This window comes from Fusarium graminearum, chromosome 2 (genome assembly GCF_000240135.3).
Source record: "Fusarium graminearum PH-1 chromosome 2, whole genome shotgun sequence".
NCBI classification, from domain to species: Eukaryota; Fungi; Ascomycota; class Sordariomycetes; order Hypocreales; family Nectriaceae; genus Fusarium; species Fusarium graminearum.
In genome coordinates, this window is record NC_026475.1 from 755,017 (window position 1) to 777,714 (window position 22,698).

Consider the following 22,698-nt stretch of genomic DNA (forward strand, 5'->3'; position numbering starts at 1 on the left):
CTAAATAGTATGCTAAATATGGATTTAATTGAATGAGTACGCATAATTGTACAATTATCTGAAGTTAGCTGCTGTGTTATGTTGTGATGCTATCACAAGTGTGCGGGGTGGAGGGGTGTACGGGGTGGTGGTGAACTAGTCTAGTAGGTAATTGATCATTATCAGGAAGTCTCGTTGAGTACCTACTAACCTGCGTATCTACTAGTACCTACTAGACTAGTATGTATGGAGCAAAGATATGCATCTACTATCTACCTATTGTTACTTATCGCCTAGTCTAGAAATGGCCAGTTCGAGGCGTCATGCCAATTACCTCTGGGGAAAGGTAAGGCATAATTGGGAGGCCGACCATGCTAAAGGTTATGCAACAAAGCCCACTCAGGCGTCAAAGAAGAAAGGGTAAAGGCAAAATGACCGATCCCCTCTCTGCTGCCTGTTTCTTTCTTTTGACAAATTCTATTCAGAATCTTTTCCATCCCTAAACAACTTCCAATCTACCCCGCGTATCATCGACTAAAGCACTTCCATTGACTGCCGAAGTTGATGTTAGTGTGATCTTCGCTTGGCCTTGCTCCACTAAGAAGGAGTTTCACTAGCGGCCCGCGATAGCTAGCCTGATCCTAGTCTTTACCTCCTCAACAGTAACACCTTCTTTCACCACCACAAGCTGAGTCTTGCTCCTTTGTTGGAAACAGTGACCGGATTCACACCTGACCTCTGGCAATCAATAATTTTTGACCCAAGTCAGGAACTTATGGCTCTGTGACAGCAAACAAGCGCTGCTGTTGCTGATTTGCTTTGGCTGCCATTCACTGACATTGATTGACTGGTGGCAACTACCAACAAACACCTTCTCTCACATAAATATACCTACTACCTATCTAATTCCTCTCCAATTTCTTCCCCGTCAACTCTCTTTCTGCGCATCAGCACACGGATATCAACTAAGAATATGAGCGACATTTATCAACACTCTTTCTTGAAGTTTTAAAACACAATATCTTTACTTCTTTCGCTATCAAACACATCCTTACATACATTGACATCCTCTTTGGCCCATTCTTTGAGTACCCAGACATTATCTCATCATGGCGGACAGAGGTGATCGAGGCGGCCGTGGAGGCCGTGGCCGTGGCGGACGCGGCGGCGGCTATCAAGATGGTCGAGGAGGCGGACGAGGTGGCGGAGATGGGAGAGGACGAGGTGATGGTGGTTTCCGTGGCGGCAGAGGACGAGGTGAGGGAGGACGTGGTGACTTCCGAGGCGGCTTCAGTGGTCCTAGAGGCGGCCGTGGAGGTTCTGATCGCGGGAGAGGAGGATACAGGGGAGGCCGAGGTGGAGGGCAATTCTCAAACGAGCCGTCTTTCTTCAAGTAAGTCCCAGTCAAGCTGGTCTATTGCTTCTTGTTTGCTCATGCTAACTCTTCCAGGATCGAATCCGGTGTTCCTCAGCCCGATGCTGCTATTACCAAGCTCGAGGATGAGGTGGTAAAGAATCAAAATAATTCTGTTGCCCAGCTTACATCGAAAATGTCCAAGTTGGGAGTAGAAGAAAAGGAGCATTTGAGCAAATTCCCTCCACGACCTGCATTTGGAAACAAAGGCCGTCCAGTCACTTTATGGGCAAACTATTACCAGATCGACACCAATATTCCCATGCTTTTCAAATACACAATTTCTGTCAAAGAGATCGTAGCTGAATCAGAAGAAAAGACCGACAAGCCCACTGTCGCCCAGCCTAAGGGGAAAGGGAAAGGAAAAGGCAAGCCCGGAAAGCCTAAGAAGTCCGGTTCTGTCGAAGTCAAGGGACGTAAACTTTTCTTGGTCATCAAAGAGACTCTAAACGAGCTCACCAAGAAGGACAAGAGCCTGCTTCTTGCGACCGAGTTCAAGTCTCAGCTTATCTCCTTGCGCAAGCTTGACCTTGGACTTGACAACTCATTTCGAGTAAACCTCCCGTCATCAGCAAACCCCGACAAGACCGAAGTCTTTGAAGTGACCTTAAATGGCCCTGAAGTAGCCCGAGTTGACGAGATGCTCAAGTACGTCAAATCGAATACCAGTGCTTCACATGACGCCCCAGGCAAACTTGCCGACGACGACGACGATGCAGCAAAAGCCCTGGCATTCCCAAAATTCCCTGATGTTGTTGATGCCCTGAATGTCATCTTTGGGTTTGGCCCGAGGTCGAACGAAGACATTAGTGCTGTCGGAAACTCCCGATTCTTCTCTTTCAAGAACGGTGGTATCTGCAGGGATATGAGCATGCGTGGGAGACCCTTACAAGCTGTTCGTGGGACATTCCAGTCTGTCCGCCTAGGTACCGGCCGACTTCTTTTAAACACAAACATCACTGTTGGCATTTTCAAGATATCCGGTAACTGTGCCAAGCTCTTCCAGGATCTCAATGTCTTTGAAGCACAGAAGTCGGAATGGCGGAAAGTGAATAACGCGAAGTTGATGAACAAATTTCTCCCAAAAACCCGCGTACTGGCAACGATGAAGTTTGCCAATGACAAGAAAGTCCAACGACGGAAAGCAATTTACAGTCTGGCCTATGCACCTGAGATTGAACGAGCCTGTCGTGGCAACGATCATCCTCCCCGGTTCACGAAGGGTTATGAATACCCTGGACCAGGCAACGTGAGCTTCTACATGGTGTCTGATTCTAAAGGGACCGGTGAATATATCACTGTCAGAGAATTCTACAAGCGGAGTACGTTCTTTTCCTTTCACCCTCAAACTAACCTAACATACTCTGCCTAGAATACAACGACACTACGCTCAAAGACTACCCTCTTCTTAATCTCGGCACTGCCGCAAACCCGAACTTTACCCCAGCGGAGTATGTCGAGATCCTACCGGGACAGTCAGTCAAGGCGAAGTTGAATAGCCAAGAATCGACCGCGATGGTCGATTTTGCCTGTCGGTCACCTTACGCCAATGCTTTATCCATTACGAAAGATGCGCGGGAAACTCTAGGTCTTGACGACGAGAAATTGGTATGTATCATTGCGATATAATTATGAAAACAAAACTAACTGTCGTAGGGTCAATTCGGTATTCAAGTTGGTAAGCAGCTGCTTACTGTCCATGGACGCGTCCTCAACGCTCCAGGTGTCTCTTACTACGATTCCAATACCAGGCTCGTCCAGGTTCATCCAAGAGAGGGCAGCTGGAATATGAGTGCCAAACAGGTGTACAAGCCCGGCAAAAGCATACAAAAATGGACCTATGTCAATGTCAAACCAGGAGGCAGGTCTGGGCCGGTTCCAAAGCGCACTGTGATGGAATTTGCTCAGGTCATGAGACAAATGAATATTGGAATCAGCAGCAACCCTGTAGACCCTTGCACAGAGGTCATCACCCAAGAAGATTACGCTCAAGGACGTTCAGATGCTTTCTTCAAATGGGCGAAGCAGAATCGCATAGAGTTTATACTTGTGATTCTTGGTACATCAGAGTCCGAAACATACGGCAGGATCAAGACATTGGGCGACTGCACCTATGGTATTCACACCTGCTGCGCCCAGGCCGAAAAGTTTGGATTCAACAGAAACCCTCTGCCATATTTCGCCAACTGTGCTCTCAAATGGAACCTGAAGGCAGGTGGTGTAAACCACAAGCTCCACAACGAGTTCGGTCTCATTAAAGAGGGCAAAACGATGTTGGTAGGATATGACGTCACCCACCCAACCAACATGCCTTCAGGCCAGGGTGATGATGCTCCCAGTTTGGTCGGATTGGTGGCCACCATTGACCGAGATATGGGACAATGGCCAGCCTACTCTTGGGAACAGTCGTCCAAACAGGAGATGTTGGACGAGACTTTGACTGAAGCATTCAAGTCACGACTTGCACTTTGGCAAATGCACAACCGACAGCAGCTGCCTGAGAACATCGTTATATTCCGTGATGGCGTGTCGGAGGGCCAGTTTGCCCAAGTTTTACAAAGAGAGCTACCACGCATTCGCATTGCCTGCAATGCCAAGTACCCCAAGAACAAGCCACCAAGAATTTCTCTGATCGTTTCCGTCAAGCGACATCAGACTCGCTTTTATCCTACTTCTTCCGAGAGCATGACGTCCAAGAACAATATCGAAAACGGTACCATCGTCGATCGTGGTGTCACGCAGGCTCGATACTGGGACTTCTTTCTTACTGCACACTCCAGCATCAAAGGCACGGCTCGCCCTGCGCACTACACTGTGTTGCTGGACGAGGTCTTCCGAGCGAAGTACGGAGCCGAGGCAGCCAATGAATTGGAGAGATATGCCCACGAGCTCTGCTACTTGTTTGGCCGAGCCACCAAGGCTGTGAGCATTTGCCCCCCGGCATACTATGCAGACGTTGTGTGCACTCGAGCGAGATGTTACAGACCTGAGTTCTTCGAAATCAGTGACGTTGAAAGTGTCTCAACAGCTGGGCCGGGCTTAGGTGCCAGTGACCCAAAGCAGGTCCATGCGGACCTCGCCAACTCGATGTACTATATCTAAGTGTGCCGTGTGTGGGAGATGAGTTCGCTCTTTTGGGCTACAAACAGAGACGAGAAATGAAGCTTTTTTTTTTGGGGGGGGGGTTTTTTTTGGGAAATTGGTAGGTTTCTGTTAAAGGTATGAGGTAGCGGGATATCTTTGATTGTCTTTCGTTTGGTTTATATCGTTTTGTCCTCATCTTTGACTTAGGACAGAATAGTTAGGATAGCGGAAACAGCTTGCAGTCTTGTATTTGGTACTTGAAGTTGCAAGGTTATACATAGCAATAGAAAGATTAATCGTATAAGAAGCAGATGCGATGTTATTCGATGACTGAGATCACCATACGCCAGGCGTCTACCAGCCTATAGTTTTGCTTTTGTGCCTTTGCCTGGGCGAGGTGCAGGCTTGCCTATGTACTTTTGGAACTCGTCTGAGACAGTCGTCTTATCCTCCTTGGACTTGCTCGACCACTCCTCGTAACTGCGCTCATCTACCCACCACCGCTTGAGCTCTGCCTCAATCCAGTCAGCCGCAGCACTGGCACACATGCGAGGATCTTCCATAGGGACCAAGTGGCCGTTGTTCTCGCCGACAACCTTCTTGACCCGACCATGTGCCTCACCACCGCTACCACCGACCCCGGTTCCCGTGACAGCCATCTTCTCGTCCTGAAGCTCCAGGGGGGAAACATTACTCTTGCCGCCAAAGACGTATAGAACGCTGGGTCGGACATTAGGAAGGCGAGCAACAGTGTTGGGCCCCTCGGGGCGGTAGACGGGATATGTTGACCAACGTCGGTTGAGGCTTGTATCGAGATCGGGGGTATGTTCAGGGTGGATAATATCCTTGCCTTGAGGGTCGTATGCTGGCCAACTGGGACGGAGGAACGTGAAGATCTCCTGGTGCTTTGTCGTGGTTAAAGTTACACTCTCTTGGCCTGGTATATTTCTGATGCCAAAGTCTATCCAGCGCTGCAACACACGAGGATCCCATGTCTTATAGAAGGCGCTGCGACCAAAAGAGGCGGCTGCTTCGGCGCGCGAGGGCCAGACTTCGCGACGAACCATGCTTGCTGCTGCGGGGCCTGCGCTTGAGGCGCCAGGCGTGGAAGCAAAGTGTGAGATGACAGGGTCGAGAAGGACGAGAGATGTGAAGATGCGAGGGTGAAGAAGAGCAACGTTTGTGAGAGCATTTGCACCGAATGAGTGACCCATTGCCATTATTGGTGGTGGTGGACGGAATGTGTTGATCATGTGAAGAATATCACGGGCATAGTCAAGCCAGCTCGCTGTAAGAACGTTAGCATGGGTAAGATTGGGCGAGGGGATAGTGAGTTTTACGATCATTGCCAATCGCGTCTTGGTTGATGAGTCCACTTTGGCCTTGCCATGCTGTATCAGCTATCCATATACTTCGAATACGGATGTTTCGGCGTTTGGACTCATGGTAGAACTCTTCCCAAAGAGGTTCATATAATTCCTGAATGGGGTAGAACAGTCAGCGCGTATATCTCATGAATGAGCACTATGTCGAGCCTAGGTTACCTTTGGGAAGCCATTGGCGTGTCCGCCGATGATGGTCACATCGCCCTTTTGAGGGGCTGTGTTGTCCTTGGGTGTGTATTGCTTGATGTGAAGATATAGCTTTTCATCTTGAGAGTGCGATGTTGCACGAGCGTATTCGCGTATATGTGAAGCTTCAATTGTATGTTCTTGGATGGTGAAGGGAAACGAGGACATGGCGACGGCAGCACCTGAATGGCGCAGTGATACTATGTGTGTTTGTACAGTAAATTAGTCAGTTATATTGAAGGTTGTTTGAAGTAAGAGTGTGAGATATGATATAATAATATTTCAAGGTTGAATGATGTATCGAGTTGAACGGAACGAGGTTGAATAGTTAGTAGGTACCTAACTTAGAGAGACACGACCTCGGTAAGGTGGTCAAGCAGTGGAGCACAACGGGAGTTGTGGGGGTGGGGAGGAATACCTCGGTACCTGGGCCCGGGAAGTGGCTGCCGATCTCAATGTATCTCTCTCTCTCTTGCATAACACCGTGAATCCTTGGCCTACCTTAACTAGACCTCACCTCACCTCGCCTTATCCAGGCACTAAGGTGGGTAGGTGTTTGAGGCTCAACTCTAAGCTATCTACCTAAGCAGAGACAAGGTCTTAGCGCCATCGTGTAATCCTCCAAATAGGCTTCTCTTCATATTCTCCAGGCGTGACGCGCCAGCCATGGCACCGAGATTACTCCTTTTCGCAGGTGCACCACCATCTTCATCGTTAAACTCTGAATCCTGCACAATAACTCAAATCGACGACTCCTTTGCCGAATTCCTAGGGCTGGCCTCTCAAAAACCATCCCACACGCCATTATCAACTCTCGCACCATGGCGTTCTCTCCCCCTGAATAGAAAACCTCTCCACACGGCGTTTAGTCAGACTCACGATGCCAGCATCGACCTAGCCAGCCAATCCGAGTTTTTCACTACAGCTGATGTCTCGTTTAAGGAACAGTCGCAGTCTTTTGAAAGTGATGGCAATGGTGATGGCGAGACAACGTTGTCGCAGTTCTATGACCACTCTCTTGCTTTGCATAATCCGATACCTTCATCACAGCTTGACAGTTTCCAAGAAACGACTTTTGAGGAGACTTCTTTTGAGGGAACTTCCTTTATGACCACTCTTGCTGCAGAACGGGCTGGTACAATGGAGCCTGTGCCATCACATCTTTCTGGCTTGGAGGATATACCGCCTGCGCCGAAAATATTGGCTCTGCACCCTCAGACCGTCACGCTTAATATCGTTGCTGGAATAATATCTATCGCCCAACCGCGAACGATCACCACACGCTGGGGCCGCACCCTGTCTCTTGTAGAGATTCTACTCGGTGACGAAACAAAGACAGGATTCGCTGTCACATTTTGGCTCGAAGAGGCAAACGCTGCAGCTGCTGAGATTAGTGCTCTCCGGCGGCAAGACGTCGTTCTCATGCAGAATGTAGGCCTGCATGTGTTTCAAAATAAAGTGCACGGCCAGAGTCTGCGCAGGGGTATGACCAAGGTGAGCTTGTTATGGAGGCGGGACGGGGCTGGCCTTTACTCGACCAAGGATTTATCGAAACGCGGCCAGATGCATCCGCAGTTACGAAAGGCGAAGAAGGTGAAAGATTGGGTGCTTAGATTCGTGGGAGCTGCTGCTGGAGCAAAGACGAGGACTTCAAGGGCGCGACTTTCATGGGACAGACCACCAGATGATACACAATGAGCAAAATGCAAGTACTACAGGACAACTTTTCATTAGGTACCTGACCATTCTATCATGACATTATTATTACCAGCGCTAGATGCAACCGAGAGAAGAGAGATGCCTGGGGGTATCCATGCCAAAATCAATCCATACACAATACACAGGCTGTGGCTTAGACAGGCACAGCGGGCTCGGGCTTTCTGTCCTCGCCGTTGGGCCCCTTCTTGACTGACTTCCATTGGAAAAACAAACAAGAAATGAGGGCACAAGCAGCACAGGCAAGAGAAATGTAGAATGTGTCTCGGAGGCCCTTCATGTATGCCTCCAAAACAGTGTCTAGAGCATCGAGACGGCCCATCTTTCTCAAAGTGTCCTCAATCTCGGAAGCTCCACTGTTGAGGAAAATCGTAGGATCAATGCCGATGTTGTCAGCCTTGATTGTGTCGATGAGGCCATTCTGGAAGACTGTCTGAGAGACAGCAATGAAGATGGCACCACCAAATGCTTGCGCAAACTGCACGCAAGCAGTACCAACGGGGACCCATTCCTGGGGAAGTACAGTCTGCACGATGAGAACACCTATTTGGAAACCAGCGCCAATACCGAGTCCAGCGAGAACCTGGTAGCCGAACCACTCTTTGAGAGGGGAGTTGACATCAAGGGTGGTGAGCATGCCACAGCCGACAGTGTAGAGGACCATGCATGGGATGATGACATAGTTGTATGTGCCAATGGCGGTGATGACACCTCCCGAGACAATGGAGCAAAGGACGGTAGCGAGGAGAAGAGGGAGGATTTTGATTCCAGCTTGGACGGCGCTAACACCCTGAATAGCCTGGAAGTAGAGGGCTGTAGGAGGGTTAGTTGAATCCAATGGCAGATGGATGTTGTTTCACTTACAGAGGTAGTAGATGAGAGGGAAGAATCCGGCACCGAAAAACATGGCAAAGGACATAGCAGCCAGGGTGTTTCGGTTCTTGAAGAGACGAGGGGGGAGAGTGCCCTGGTCGCCTTTCCAGAATTGGATGCCGATAAAGATGGCAATCATGGCGCCAAACCCACAGAAGAGACCAATGATGCGCGAGTTGCTCCAAGCATAATCGGCACCGCCCCATTGCAAGGCGAGGAGAAGACAGACGATGGCAGGGATGAAGATGGCGGCACCAGCGAGGTCGAGCTTGCGGATACGGTCCATAAAAGTCATGTTGACGCTGTCGGAAGTGTTTCGGTTGACGTGGACAAAGAAGAAGACGATGATCATGGCGATACCACCAATGGGAAGGTTGATGTAGAAACACCAACGCCAAGTAGCATGTTCGGTGAAAGCACCTCCAAGAAGAGGACCGGCAACGGAAGCAATACCCCACATACCACCGATGAGACCAAAGGCAAGAGGACGCTTTTCAAGAGGCACTGTAAAGGGTTAGCTAGATGCACACGAAGGCCATTGAAGTCGAACATACTAATAAGAGAGAGAATAACGATGGAACCGGAGAAGAGACCAGCCGTTCCAATCTGAAGAGCCCGTTAGTATAAAAAGTCATGGTAAATAAGGAGATGATGGACGACATACTCCGGCGATAGCTCGTCCAACAATAAAGGCGACAGAAGAAGGCGCAACAGCCGAGATCAAGCTACCAATCTCAAAGATAAAGACAGCGCCGAGGTAGGCAATCTTGACATTGAAATACTTGTAAATAGTTCCGTACATGGGCTGCAAAGCCGTGGTGGTAAGAAGGTAGGACGAGCCATACCATCCAATATCCTTGACACTCTGGAATTGAGATGTGATGGCACCAAGAGCGGGCGCGATGATGGTCTGGTCTAGCGCAACGAGGAAGATGGCTAGGCAGAGAGACGAGATGATGAGTGTGAGTTTTGCAGCGCCTGGATACTGAGGTTCTTGTTCAGCAGGGTTTCCATTGATGGAACCGGAGCGAGAGCCAGAGCCATTCTGGGGGTCTTTGTTGTCGGCAGTTGTGTCGATGATGTTGTTGGAGCCAACTTCAGTCTTTTCATCAGCTGAGAGACGAGTCTCTTGGGCCATGGCGTTTGTTGGCGCCGTAGCAGGTGTGGTAGTGGCCATTGGTGATGCTGCTCTCTGCTTGAAGAACCTGTTGCTGTAGAACAAGAGGATGAGGAAGAAGGGATATCCTAGATTATGTATCCGGATCCTGATAAGTAATAGCGTCAAAGTCGGTCTCAGTTCGGCCCTAGCAACCAGAGACGTGCGTTTGTTCCGGGAAGGAAAGGGAGAGTTTCTTTATCAGAGACGAATGTTTGCTTTTCTCGTTTGGGTGAAAACGCAGTTGCCTGACCCTGGATTGTATGGAAAGGCGAGAACGCGAATGGCGAGTGACGAGAATGGAAGGAAAGTTTTGGAGATGGACGGACAAGCTAAAGATTTAAATAATACGTCAGTGACAATTTGTCTGTCACTGTCACTGTCATTGGCTTCACTATGCTGTTTCACTGCATGCAATATTCTCTCTCTCCCTTCTCCCCTTTCCTCATCTGAGTTAGTCCGTATAGAATGGACAAATCTTAAAATCCGAAAAATGATTAAAAAAGATAAGAACTATCCGAGCATCAAGCAAAAACGTCATGGAGACACGGCAAGGTATTCGTCCGTATGCCGAATTACAACCAGTCAGCATCTTGTCTCAAGCGGATGAGAGCAGAACATGCCCATGCCCCCCCCCTGAGACGGTAATTCTAATTAGTCCAGAGACTAGTAAGAAATTTAAAAGGTCTCCAGTGAATTGGGGCTGATACGATAGGCGAGTTTCTGCAACTGTCATGTCCACGCGTGGGTCGGACAATTCACCAAGGCCGATGTCCGACAGGCTTGAACCAAAAACATAAGCCAGCCAGTCTTTGGAAGAGTCATTGATTTGATGTGAACCATTATTACTTGTTCGAATTTATCTCAACCCTTGCCCTGCCTGTGATGGATGCTGTCAGAAGGAACTGTGTTGGTTAGTATCAGCATCATAAATGCAACCTCAACTATGAGATCGGAATATTCGCACAAATTTAATTCCTTTTCTTTCTAACAAGTCGTTGACAATAAATGGAAATCTCCACTAATAGATGTCAAACTCGATCTTCAACCCCCTGGTCCATCAGCTCGCATCATCCCAGATCAGCTGGACCCTGGTCTAGACCATTCGATCGCCAGCCACGACTGATTTTCGGATTCAACACGGTTCTCTTATCTCCGTATTCCATCAGCACGCTCTTGGTTAAATGCCGACGACCGAGAAGGCAGGGGAATATTACCGTGCAAGGTACAAACCAATATATCTGACATCTAAAGATGTTGTTGAAACATCATGCACGTTTACACCGTTACACACACTCGTAACGCCTCTGCATTACCCGTTGATGCTGTAAAACCTTGTCATTTCCTTAAAAGACATTGGCACAACGTCTTGTCATACATAATTTCCACATGCTATTGTACCAGCAACTAACTTTACTCGAATAACGTGTGCTTTGAAACCAGCATCAACGCCAATTTCCACCATTTGCTCGTGATAACTTCATTTATGTTCTACCATCTATAATCCGCCCAAACAGCCACTCCAAATATAAACAACCATCATTCCGTGCACCACGCTATCTACTTATGCTAATCGTCACTGCGCCTCCGACTTCTCATCTTCGTCGCCTTCTTCCTCTTTCTTCTCCTCTCCCGGAACCCACAACAGTAACCCGTCCTCGTCAATCTTCATCCCCTCTGTCGGTATTATGCGCAGTACCTTTTGGAAATACTTGTCTCGCACCGTCAATTTTGGTCTTATCCAAACTCCACTAACATGTGGTAGCAGCCGATAAGTTGTTGTTCGTCTTGATTGTGGCAGCAAGTTCAGCGTTGTCTGTTTCGCACCAGAAAACGCAAAGTCCTCGCTCGGCTCCATGCCGAGACCAAACGTGAGGAAATGATTCGACGGGTTCTCGACTGTCATGTCCAGCTGCAGAAGCCCTGGCATATCATCTTCTATCTCCGGGGTGTGGTACACAGATGCCAACACTCGCGGCTCTGTGCCCAGTACAAGGTATTTACCAACTGGCATTACTGTTGTGTTGACTGGTCCGTCGCTGCGACCCTGGCGTTGCCATCGGATAACAAAGGCCAGCTCGACTGTGACGGGGTGTCGATCTTCCATCGTAAGTTTCTGGGCTACCAAATCAAACTGTGCTTCGTGCATCGTCTTGGGTGTAACAACTACCCCTTCGTGTGATACATTTGGCCCCTGAGTTACGTTGCATCGTGCACCACCAACGCACGACACCACGTTGAGTTCCATCCCAAGCACTTTCAGATCTTCTTGGGCGAATGATGCGTAGTGACATAGCAAGCACCACTGTTGTGCAAAGCCTCTCGCTACACCTTCCTCCGTATCACCGAGCCCTTCGGAATCGAAAAGACTTGGCCATGGCCCTGGGTGAAGGCGTGGGACCAAATCGTAATTCGCTTCAAACGCGTTCACAACGTTGAGTTGGACTGTCAACATCTGCATGATCGGGGTTGCGACATCCGAGTCTAGATGGTACGACGTCCTCAAGTGCAGGTCAAGTGTCGTAGGAGCCGACGGGGCGTCAATATGTAGCACGAGCTTGACTGATGCCATGCTCTTTATCGCACCTAACGCAAGCCCTGAGATCTTGGACTCTTCCGTTGATGCCTCTGCAGTACCTTCATGTTCGCCCGCTTCCACGGTGACTGCAGGTACTTCCTCTCCAAATAGATGAATGTCCAATTTGGCAGTAGCGGATTCATCCTCAGCATTGAGTATCTCAACTTCTAAGTCGATTGCCTCGTTCGCATGGTACTGGGCGAGGGGCTCCAAGAGTTTGATCTGCATCTTGGGCGGCCGAGGCTGGATCTGTATGGTGCCTGCTTCCGGGCGTGTACTCCTAGGTTTTGATGAACCCTGAATGTACCAGCCAACGACAGGGTCTGTAGGACGGATGTTCAGTTTATAGTCGAGGTCGAAGCTGTCGTTGCTATGAGAGATTGTAACAGACGCCGCTGTAGCAGTGCCTGGCTCTCTCAGGGGTATGTTCATCTCGAACACCCGAGTCTGACCAGGTCGGAGTGTTAAATCAGATTGTCCCTTTGACAATGTCGGCAGCTCGTCCTCTGACCCTTCAGCATAATCTTCTTTCAACGACAGTGATTGTATAAAGCATCCCGTCATTGGTGGTGATTCTCCAATAGCCTCATGTTCAAGTAGTATTGGCTTGAGACTTCCATCAAACTCGACTTTCAGTGAGCTGAATGTGATCGGAGCAGCATCCAGAAACGTATGCGAGGTGATTGCAAGTTGTGCGCTACACATCTCGCCAGCCTTTCCCTCCTTGTTCCTGAATACAAAAGATGCTGAAACGAACGAGCCCGACTTTTCATCACTCAAACTAATCGAGGGCTTCTCCTCGGTCGTGATGCCTTGAAGCGACTTGGAAATATCATAATGCCACTGGGGCTGTCGCACATATTCTGTTTTGTGGTTAGCAGATGCAGCACTGCCAGTGGTCTTGAATACTCACGGTTACCCATCAACTCCCAGTCTGCAGCAACTACCAAATCGGCACGATTAGCTCCCACAGCAATCCGCCGCATGCTCAGGCACAGATCCTCTGATATGTTGATCCAGCCCTCTGATCGAAATGCGACATCTTCCCAGAAAGGTAGTAGCATCTCAACCGCAGCGTCCCATTCCTCCATGTTGCCAAACTCCCTTGCACATTCTAATGATAACTCGGTCGCCAGTCGCTTTTGCTTGCGGGCTCGAAACTCTGCACTCGCCGCCTTGAGACAATCGATAACCAGCTGGGCATGATTCACTCCTTTCCGTGAGATCGGGTATTCTTGGTAGGGCTCCGGGCACATGTATGTGTCGTATGCGAAGGCCTTACTGGCTACCGCTGATGCAGGGGATGTGTCGGGTGAGTGCCTATCATCCTCTGGCATTTGATATGCCAGCTTTCGTCGAGCCACAATGTGTCGAGCCGCTATTCGATGCCAGTAGCCCGTGTGATGTAACAATTCCCAGGGTGAAACTCTCTCGCCCGAGACAGATTTGTCCTGCGGAACAAAGATTGCCCCTGTCGCTGGAGCCAAAGCTGGCAAGCCTACCCGGTCGATCAGATTGGCCATGACCGTAGCCCATCGAGCTTCCCAAGCTTGCCATCCATAATTGTTGGTCCCCCTTCCGCGACGATCAACGAGGTCCGCGATTCGTTCTCTGTGCGAATGCCACTTTCGGACTGCCAGAGTCGTCTGCCCCATCCACAAGTGACATCTCAAACACCGTATTGCTATGACATCCGCCAAGAGTCGTGCCTCATTCCAACGTGGGCTCCAACTAGGGATAATGTCCAGCACATCCTGTCCTAAGAGCACCTCGTATGCTTGTTCGAAAAAGCGCAGTGCAGCATCTGTTTCTTGTCGAAATTCTGCAAAAACGGCTGACTTGATGTCATATCTGAAGTTCCAGTCTGATAGCGACAGCGTCTGTGAAGTTCCTGTCGTTGGTGGCACCGTCGGTTGAGGCGCTATTCCGCGAGATCGCTTCTTCCTGGCATGCCGTCCTAAGTCTCGGTAGTACTCCACAGCTGATGTATATAGAATACTCAGTATGTTATCGACTACTTGTTTCAAATCATCCTGTGACTCTTGCGACGGAATGTAAAAGACCGACTTAGGATCCAAGGCTGTTCCTCTCCGTATGTTTTCCAGTCTCTCTTGAATACCCTCAGCCAATGGGGGGGGTGCGTCTTCGCTGTTCGCAATCAGTGCAATCGCAAGTCGAGTCTTGTATCCCGACCGTATCAAAGCGCCCTTGAGGTTGTTGATATCGGATTTGATGTGGTTGTCTTGCAGTGTCATGGAATTAGGATCGCTCGTGAGAGGATAGAAGCACAAGTATACACTAGGAACAAGGTCCTGGTGCTTCTTGATCCATTGCGCATCAATCAGACCATCGGGGTATAGTGTCGATACAGGACTTAGAGGCGAAAAGGGTGAGTGAAGCGTCGGATGTTCACTGAGCGGCTCGATACCATCGGGAAGACGAGCTCGTCGCGGTGGTAGTAAGAAAGACTAGGTATCCCAAGTAATTAGTCCAGCAACTTGACGACTAATATCCCCGCGCTCGCTTACCCTCCCCGTGGCCCTGACCCGAAATCTATACGGCTCATTCCTCTCAAAGACGCTCCAAGACTTCGCGCTCGCATCGACATCCTTGAAGTACTGCGACAGAACTTCGGCGTTCTTGCCATCGACAGGCGGTATCTCTGATCGGAGGATGATGCTCTGCTCCTTGAGCTCTACGCTCAGCGGGAGCTCGTTTGTTTCGTTGTTGAGGCCGGCAGCCACTAAAAGGGGGACATTATGGTCCAGACTTCCCGTCGGATACCCATCCATGGTGGAAATTTTGTGAATGCGACGGCATGAGTTCGCTATAGCGAATGTTGGCTGGGCTCAGAGCTGCTGTAGCCAGGCGACGTTAGCCATCCATACCCATCGCATGTGCCCCTCGTTAGCGTTGGGCCAGCCCACTTACAAGACTCAAAGAGAATAAGGACCGGCGCAGTGAGGTGTACCAGATTTTGAAGTGGCGAGCATTGATTCTCTTGTTTGTCAAAGTTTACAAGTTTCATTGAAATAAAACGACATCATTATTTATTTGAAGCATACCTCAGCAGTCTCTAGATGAACGCTTGGCCGTTAGCGGCACCCCCTGCAATCCATAAGTGACAGATGCCGGAACCGGAACAACACTAATCGCCGAATCTCCAAAACTTCAAGATGGAACCTTGTGATGGCGACAACTACAGCAATTGACCACGGATAACCCCCCCATTGACCCCGCTTCGGCCGACAAATATCGAATCCGAACGTCTCCGTCACAAATCCCCCACGATGAGACCTACACAAGCGCTCTCGGTCGGTCGATACCGCCACCTCAGACTCACCACCAAGGATGTTGGAAAGGGTTTCTACAAGGGTAACCGCACTGGTTCCATGGGTCGACACACAAAGCACGGAGGTTACGTGATCGAATGGAACAAGGTCCGAACATATGCTGTTCCACCTCTGAAGGACTTCAAGGTAAGGATGGGATATCCTTGTTGAGGAGCGGGAAACTAATGCTGGTGGGATAGCTTACACCCTTCGTGAGCCGAGAAGTCAAGACACAATCAGGAGACTACAAGGGCCTTGAGAAGGGTCCCCAAGATCCTTACTTCTACGTCGAGCAGTGGAAGCGATTTAACGGTGTTGACTAAGCGGACAACAAACGACGGGAATGGACTTGAAGTGGGGGAGAGTCTAGACGAAAAAGCGAATCTAGGACGAAGACACGAAGTGCCTACCAGAGACTTGGGAATCTCTGTGAGGCCGTATATACCCCTATACACTGTAATACTATGTATGATTATGGACACATCATATCGAGAACGAAAAGTTGGATTTCCTGTTTCATGCAGACTAATGACTATGGATGGATATTGATTAAACAAAAGGAAAGAACGATAACGATTGTGCTTTGACACACGGGATATCCTGACTGTACAAAAAAGGTACAACTGACTCTATCCCACCTATTGCGCCAAATTGAACTCCATTCCATGGGTTCCTCCTCTTACTTCACTCTAGGAAGCTCCTCCTGCGCTGTGACGAAAGTGTCCAGCCCAGGCCGCTCCAAAGGTGTGGCGAGCATACTCGATGCTCCGTCATCGAATTCACTCTTCTCGTTCGATACCCCATTCTCCTGTACCTTTTCATCCGGTTCTGCTAGGTAGGAAGGGCTCATAGGTCGCGAGCTAGGCATAGCAGTAATATTAGATTGCAAGGTCCTCATGCTAGCGGTCTCTGCTTCCTTCTTCAGACTGAAAGGGACTGCCGTACCGTCGAGGAACGGTCTCTTTCCTGCTATCTCGATGACCGGCTCATCTTGGGAAGTGAGCTGAGTCGACTGTGATGGTTGAGTGCTATCGTCATCATGAAAGCTCGGGCTCATAGGTCTTGAGCCTGGAAAAGGTGTGACATCAGACTGAAGTGTCATCATACTAGCCGTCTCAGCATTCTTATTGAGACTAAACGGCAGTGCAATGCCATCCAGGAAAGGTCTTTTGCCTGCCACACCGGTCTCTGGCGCATAATCTGGACTGAGCAGGCTGGGCTTGGCAGCTTCTTGCTCCTTTCGTTGCTCGATGAGGTGGGAAACTGGCATGTTCTCGGCGATAGCTTGACTGCCCGTCTGGTTCTCATCGGTGACCATTCGTCTATGAGATTGGCTTCTTGGTCGGCCAGGCTTCACAGGTGCCCTATCCTGCTGTTCAATGTCGGCAAAGGAGCGCGCTCCTTCACCCTCGGCAGTAGTGGCAGCTCGTGTCAGCGGCTGCACGGTTGCCTTCTTCTCTCGTTCGACCGTCGCTTCGTCATGCTTTGAGCCCCAGAGCGACCACATTGCCAGACCCCAACTCTTCTGTTGTTTCTTGCTTCCCTCAACCAGCTTGGAATCGACCCTCCGTCGGCCAGCCAATGCCGTTGGAGGTGGACATTCGCCAGGGCCAAAATTATGATAACCAACGGCCATATCGCTGACCATCTTTTTGTGAACCTTGGCCTTGGCAGACGCATATCTATGGTCCCACTGGTCCTTCATAGCCAGCCACTTCTTAACCGTGCCCTGTTTTACGACACCCACGGACATAGGATCCACGCAGCACGCTGTTAGCTCAGCTTCGGATACCAATGGCAGAGTTGCGCCGTGGCGAGTAACTCTTTGTCGAATCATGTGGTTCTTGAAATTCGGTAGGGGATCTCCGGCCTTTCCAACCTGGCCAGACTTGAAATCATCCGACTTATCGGTATCTGCAGTCTTGGGTGGTTTTTCTTGGGACTCGCTATCAGACCCTGATGCAGAGATGACGGATATATTGTCGTCATCCATGATTTCTATGCCACGCTTCTGAGCTCGTGCAAGAGCCCATGCTCCAAACTGAGCAACAGATCGATACATGTGCTTGGCAGGTCGTGTGAAACTCAGTGTTGGTGCTACGTGGCAAAGGTCGTCCCATACTTGGAGTTGGACATCTGTTGGCTTGTATTGCTCTAACAAAGCCTTTCCCTCTGGCGTCAGAGCCGGGGGCGCGTACTTTGCAGGGTTTGCGCATTTGTGAGCCATGTATATTTGCTCATCTCGAAGAATCTCGCCTCCTCCAACCATGATCAGAAGTGGGGGCAGACCGCCCAGTGTAGGTTGCATCACTGGACTGACTAGAGGATGAGCAAGAAGCTCATTAGTGGTGTACATCTAGGGGCGTTAGTATCTAATCGAACATGCCGTCTACGAAACCTACTTGGATTTGGTCTTTGATCTTGACAGATTGACCATCAATGGTGACAGAAAGAAGTTTTTCAGGGTTGACAGGGACTCCGCCATTGATCCAGTCCGATCTTGATGAAACATCCGACGGTTCCTGCTTTACGACAGGCGCCTGTTGCTTCTCCTCAAGTTCCTTTTTGCCTGGTGTCTTTTTCGTCTCGCCTTTCTTCTTCTTAAGAGCCTCCTCTCTTAACATTGATATATCGTCCTCGTTAGGAGGTGGCCATGCTTTGGAAGGCTTGTGGTGGAATCCAGCCTGTGGGATGTAATCTAAGGGCGCCTCTTCAGCGACGCTAGGAAACGAATGCGTCAAATCGACCCATGGACTGATGAGAATTGCACCGGCGGGTAGCGGAATCCCTTGATCTCGAAGAACACACAAAAGAGACATAACCATTCCACCACCCGCAGAGTCACCGGCCAGGACAATAGTTGTCGGGTCTTGCACAGTGAGAAGATAGAGGTAAGCGGCAAGGCAGTCGTGGAGGCCACATGGGAATGGGAACTGTGGTGAAAGGCGATACCGAGGCGCAAAGACGCGTGCTTTGAGTTTACGCGCATGTCGTTGCATTTGATACCGATGCTCGTCAACGCTGCCAAAGTAGTACGCGCCTCCATGGATATACATCATGACGCGCCGCGACTTTCCCCCTTCTTGCTTTCGCTCATAAGCATCCGCGCGCATCTCGACCCATTCCGCGTCGAGGGTGGTGTCTGGTTTTCGCCATTGCCACCACTTCTCGCCGCCAACCTGTCGGATGCCATCGGGTCCCAATTGCGTTTGCAGTAATTGAGCGGCGCGAGTCAACTGGTCCTCAGAGATGGTGACATGTTCAACTTTGACCCATTGAGGATGCGGCACCCATTGCGCGGTGAAAGCCTGAAGTTCTTCGACGGTGTGGTGTGATGCATACTCGAGGAACGACCGGATTAGATGGAGACCTTCATCGTAAGAGAGATGAGCAGTCGGGCGCTGTCGAAGGGGTTTCCTGTTGAAATACTAAAGGGTGCGAGTTAGTTATTGAGAAAAGCAATCAATTGTAGGCGGTGTCTTGAATGCATGCCATGCGATTGCTTTGTTTGTCCCCGCAAAAAGCATGCATATCGATTGCATGACACGATGAGTGTTTACTTACATGGGAAAATAAAGTAGATACGACGGTCGGCGTCACAGCGAATGAGACGGAGGTGGTATTGAGGTAGTTCATGGCTGTCTGTAAGGCTGTCCGTCCTTGTGGTTGCTTGGTACACGACAGTTCAGTAGCTGGGAGCTATTAAAGATGCGCCATCTGCCACAAAAAGCTTGTCAGAATGAAGACAAAGCCAGAGACATGGCAGGAAGACGTCCAGTCCCTTCAGGCTCAGCCGAACCCGAAACCTAATGCTAGTCAGGGTCTCATGATGTCATCCATCCCTAACCTAGATGAGAAGTCAATGCATCCGGGCATCCAATTCTTACCCCTGACTCCACGACGGATGGACGTGCTGCGTGCAGCGAGTGAGTCGCTCTCTTCATTAAAAAGTGGCCTGTGCTTTGTTTGTGGGGAGATTTTCCGCCAAGAAAGCAAGTAATGAATTGTATATGCTATAAACAGGACATTATACCTCTACAAATCTTGGAAATAGTAGTAAAAGATTCCAAGTTTCGCTATAAATTACTTTCCCGCAATCAGGATGTTTCTTTCACCTGGGACGAGTCGAATAACGTTTCTAGAACAAATGACAAATGAATATCATCCAGATTTCGAGGTACAAGATCCAGATTATGTGGGCCAGCATATTCTTAGGTGCGGCGGGTCCAAAACCTGAATGGTGAAAAACACCAAAAAATTTGTTCAGAACCATCTTCCTGAAATTGCCCCTCCAAACCCCGCCAAATCCATAACCATAATCATGGCTTCTACAGAACCCGCACAGCTGCCTCCGGCTGGTAAGTCTAGTATCCCGAATTAAACTCACCTTGAATTAACCAAAAATCTACAGCCGAGCGTCAATCCGAATTCGAGCAAGCTGTCGCATACGCCCTGCACCTCTGGCCTGCCCTTACACTGTCCGTTCAGAACAACTGGGGTGGTCCCGACTCTGCCGACAAGCGCGATTGGTTTGCTGGTGCTGTTGTTGAACTTTTCCCTGAATACACCGACACACCTCCCAAGAATGGCAGTGGTCCCGAAGATCCTGATCTTGAGGAGGTAGAGACTGTCCTACTACAGGTCATGGTTGACGAGTTCGAGGTCAATGTTGACGACGATTCCGGCACAGAGGTAGCCTCCAATATTCTCCGTGCTCGCGCAAGCTGCACCCTCGGAACCTATGACGAGGTCAAGACTCTGCGCGCCCGCTGGTTGAACCGCAAGGGTACAAAGGTGGAGGGCGTCTTCAAGAGGGTTGAGGACGACGACCAGGACACAGACTGGAGCGACGAGGATGACGAAGACGACGACGGTGGTGCTGATGTTGAGATGGATGAGGCTCCTGCTCTGGTTGCGGCACCTAAGGAGAAGCCCCAACCCCAGGTCGACGAGGACGGCTTCACCATGGTCACCAAGAAGAAGAAATAAGCAACGACGGCGAAAACAACAAAAATGGGGTGGGCTTAAGATGATAGTCGCATATCAGACACGAGTTCCTGGTATTTCAATATCAAGCTACAGGCTCTGGGTCAAAATGCCAATCACAAAATACCGAACGCCGAGCTGGACAAGCAAAATCCGATCGTCCCAAGCATACACTATACCAATTTCAGGCTCTATTCCCAGTCCTCATCGCTATCTGAATCATCGTCACTGTCTTCCTCGTCGCTACTCTCTTCCTTCTTCTTGGAGTCCTTTGAGTCCTTGGGACTGTTGGGAGTCTGGGTTGTCTTTCCAGAGGCAGCGCCGACGACGTCATAGCTAGCTTCGCTATCGGCCTGTGACTTCTCGTCGTTGGATTTACGAGGCTCGGCTGGCTTCAGCAGTGTCTTTGCGGCAGGCTGGGTAGTGTTGGAGGAAGCAGTGGCAGGGGTGGCGGCGGCGGCAGGAGTGGCCTTGGTTTCGGTCTTGGTTTCAGTCTTGAGTTCAGTCTTGGGCTCAGTCTTGGGCTCAACTTTGGTCTTGGTCGCGGGGGTGCTGGTGTCAGCAGAGTCGTCGGAGTCATCATCAGAATCGTCGTCACTCCAGGCAACATCATCCTCGGCAGAGGCAGCTGTTTGTTTGTTAGTGGCTTGCTGTTGAGATGTCACAATTGACTCACCCTTGAGGAGATCTCGTCGTCTAGCTTCGGCTGTCTCAATACCGTGACGAAGGAAATAGTAGCGCTTCCAGAAGTCAACGTAGGGAACCTGGTCAGGAACCAGCTTCTCCATGGTAGCCCGCAAGTCTGGAAATTTCTGTAGATCATTATTGATATCCGGGGTCTTCTTATCAGCGTCAAACTCCTTTGACCAAGCAGCATAATCAGCACTGTTAGGGTCCTTCGTGAAGCTCTCAGTCGAGGTGTGAATAACGTGTAGTTGAGCATTGAATCTTGAAGTATGGATCACGCGCTTGCCCTGCGCGTCTTTGCTTTCAAAAAGAACAGTACCACTTTGATCAGACTCTTGGGGTGGTGCAATGCTGACGGCATCACGGAGGAAGTTTCGCACATTACCACCAAACTTAATAAGAGCTTCATCAGCAGCTTCCTCGGCTCGCTGAAGATCCTTCAACCTCTTGGCAGCTTCGGCTCGAAGACGGGCAAGGGTATTCTCGGATTGTTTTGCTTCTTCCGAGCCATCCTGAGAAGCCCTTGGGGTGGTTTGGTCTTTCTCTCCGTCCTTTGAGCTCTCACCTGCCGTAGCAGTGTTGAGTGAAAGGTTCCGTGTGTGGCTCAGAATAGTTGACCGCAGACTGGTGAGTCCTTTTGACGCATCTTCGCCAACCTCTGCCAACTCCTTTGATGCTTGTGTATATACCGATTCACCCTGTCCATGTTAGATAGACCATGGTTATGAAGTGGGATCTCATACCTGCTTGGCCACAGTGCCAAAGAAACCACCAATCTTGGCACCCCACGGACTGTTTGAGAATGCCTTATAGGCGTCCTGGAGGTCCTCATTCAGAGTTGACTGGGGTTGGGTAGTCTTTGGCTCTTCCGTCTTCTTAGCGTAGCCATCTTCTGCAATATGATCGTAAGCCAGATCCATGGCGTCGAGCTAGGTATCGTTCTAAGTTGATGTATTTCAAACTATGGTTCAGGATCTCGGTTTTCAAAGCGAATTGATCGTTCAATTCGTTGAAGGTCACTTCATTCGATATCTCCTGTCGTTGACTTGGATCTCCCTTGTTCTGATTTGAGCCTCCTGACCGTACTGGCGGGGTCCAATGGCTATGGGGCACGGGCCATTCTATTCACGTGATTATCCAGTGCCTCATCATGTCATGACACCTACCCTAGAGTATTTACAATGCTCGATCATGATGATCACATTGGTAGTATATGCAGACCATAACACATCGTGATTACAAAGTAATTGCCTAAAGTTCGCAACCTAATTTGTGTTATTCTCTATTTTAGAGTTGTAGCGGACCTGTTTCTCCAGGTATCC

At 49.7% G+C, this 22,698-nt stretch overlaps 9 protein-coding genes across 9 annotated transcripts; 4 read left to right on the plus strand and 5 right to left on the minus strand.

Moving 5' to 3' along the window:
- The first annotated feature begins 553 nt into the window (after positions 1-553).
- FGSG_08752 (uncharacterized protein) lies at positions 554-4,762 on the plus strand. Its single transcript, XM_011321673.1, has 4 exons — positions 554-1,372; positions 1,430-2,715; positions 2,766-3,001; positions 3,197-4,762. Exons 1-4 carry the CDS (start codon positions 1,089-1,091, stop codon positions 4,493-4,495), a joined length of 3,105 nt encoding a protein of 1,034 aa, XP_011319975.1. The 5' UTR covers positions 554-1,088; the 3' UTR covers positions 4,496-4,762.
- A 77-nt stretch (positions 4,763-4,839) lies between these two features.
- FGSG_08751 (uncharacterized protein) lies at positions 4,840-6,658 on the minus strand (the record flags this gene model as incomplete). Its single annotated transcript, XM_011321674.1, has 3 exons — positions 4,840-5,868; positions 6,022-6,248; positions 6,631-6,658. 3 exons carry the CDS (start codon positions 6,656-6,658, stop codon positions 4,840-4,842), a joined length of 1,284 nt encoding a protein of 427 aa, XP_011319976.1.
- Positions 6,659-6,714: 56 nt separating this feature from the next.
- On the plus strand, positions 6,715-7,746 carry FGSG_08750 (uncharacterized protein; the record flags this gene model as incomplete). Its single annotated transcript, XM_011321675.1, has 1 exon — positions 6,715-7,746. One exon carries the CDS (start codon positions 6,715-6,717, stop codon positions 7,744-7,746), a length of 1,032 nt encoding a protein of 343 aa, XP_011319977.1.
- A 154-nt stretch (positions 7,747-7,900) lies between these two features.
- FGSG_08749 (uncharacterized protein) lies at positions 7,901-9,814 on the minus strand (the record flags this gene model as incomplete). Its single annotated transcript, XM_011321676.1, has 4 exons — positions 7,901-8,577; positions 8,629-9,141; positions 9,192-9,243; positions 9,302-9,814. 4 exons carry the CDS (start codon positions 9,812-9,814, stop codon positions 7,901-7,903), a joined length of 1,755 nt encoding a protein of 584 aa, XP_011319978.1.
- Positions 9,815-11,369: 1,555 nt separating this feature from the next.
- Positions 11,370-15,163, minus strand: FGSG_08748 (uncharacterized protein; the record flags this gene model as incomplete). The annotated part of the gene is made up of 3 exons (XM_011321677.1): positions 11,370-13,234; positions 13,285-14,839; positions 14,900-15,163. 3 exons carry the CDS (start codon positions 15,161-15,163, stop codon positions 11,370-11,372), a joined length of 3,684 nt encoding a protein of 1,227 aa, XP_011319979.1.
- Positions 15,164-15,661: 498 nt separating this feature from the next.
- On the plus strand, positions 15,662-16,026 carry FGSG_08747 (uncharacterized protein; the record flags this gene model as incomplete). The annotated part of the gene is made up of 2 exons (XM_011321678.1): positions 15,662-15,850; positions 15,904-16,026. The coding sequence occupies 2 exons, from the start codon at positions 15,662-15,664 to the stop codon at positions 16,024-16,026; spliced, it is 312 nt and encodes a 103-aa protein (XP_011319980.1).
- Positions 16,027-16,382: 356 nt separating this feature from the next.
- On the minus strand, positions 16,383-19,339 carry FGSG_08746 (uncharacterized protein; the record flags this gene model as incomplete). Its single annotated transcript, XM_011321679.1, has 3 exons — positions 16,383-18,059; positions 18,106-19,131; positions 19,268-19,339. 3 exons carry the CDS (start codon positions 19,337-19,339, stop codon positions 16,383-16,385), a joined length of 2,775 nt encoding a protein of 924 aa, XP_011319981.1.
- A 103-nt stretch (positions 19,340-19,442) lies between these two features.
- On the plus strand, positions 19,443-21,572 carry FGSG_08745 (uncharacterized protein; the record flags this gene model as incomplete). Its single annotated transcript, XM_011321680.1, has 4 exons — positions 19,443-19,629; positions 19,873-19,898; positions 19,971-20,061; positions 20,115-21,572. 4 exons carry the CDS (start codon positions 19,443-19,445, stop codon positions 20,690-20,692), a joined length of 882 nt encoding a protein of 293 aa, XP_011319982.1. The 3' UTR covers positions 20,693-21,572.
- On the minus strand, positions 20,423-22,308 carry FGSG_08744 (uncharacterized protein). The gene is made up of 3 exons (XM_011321681.1): positions 22,120-22,308; positions 21,366-22,074; positions 20,423-21,317 (listed from the first exon to the last, which is right to left on the minus strand). Exons 1-3 carry the CDS (start codon positions 22,294-22,296, stop codon positions 20,881-20,883), a joined length of 1,323 nt encoding a protein of 440 aa, XP_011319983.1. The 5' UTR covers positions 22,297-22,308; the 3' UTR covers positions 20,423-20,880.
- Positions 22,309-22,698: the final 390 nt, after the last annotated feature.

Bases quoted from the DNA above. Each gene is read 5' to 3' on its own strand.
- FGSG_08752 (XM_011321673.1), top strand. From the start codon at position 1,089: ATGGCGGACAGAGGTGATCGAGGCGGCCGTGGAGGCCGTGGCCGTGGC. The intron at 1,373-1,429 runs GTAAGTCCCAGT...TAACTCTTCCAG, and splicing joins AACGAGCCGTCTTTCTTCAA to GATCGAATCCGGTGTTCCTC. The intron at 2,716-2,765 runs GTACGTTCTTTT...TACTCTGCCTAG, and splicing joins CAGAGAATTCTACAAGCGGA to AATACAACGACACTACGCTC.
- FGSG_08744 (XM_011321681.1), bottom strand. From the start codon at position 22,296: ATGGATCTGGCTTACGATCATATTGCAGAAGATGGCTACGCTAAGAAG. The intron at 22,075-22,119 runs GTATGAGATCCC...TAACATGGACAG, and splicing joins TTGGCACTGTGGCCAAGCAG to GGTGAATCGGTATATACACA. The intron at 21,318-21,365 runs GTGAGTCAATTG...ACAAACAAACAG, and splicing joins ACGACGAGATCTCCTCAAGG to CTGCCTCTGCCGAGGATGAT.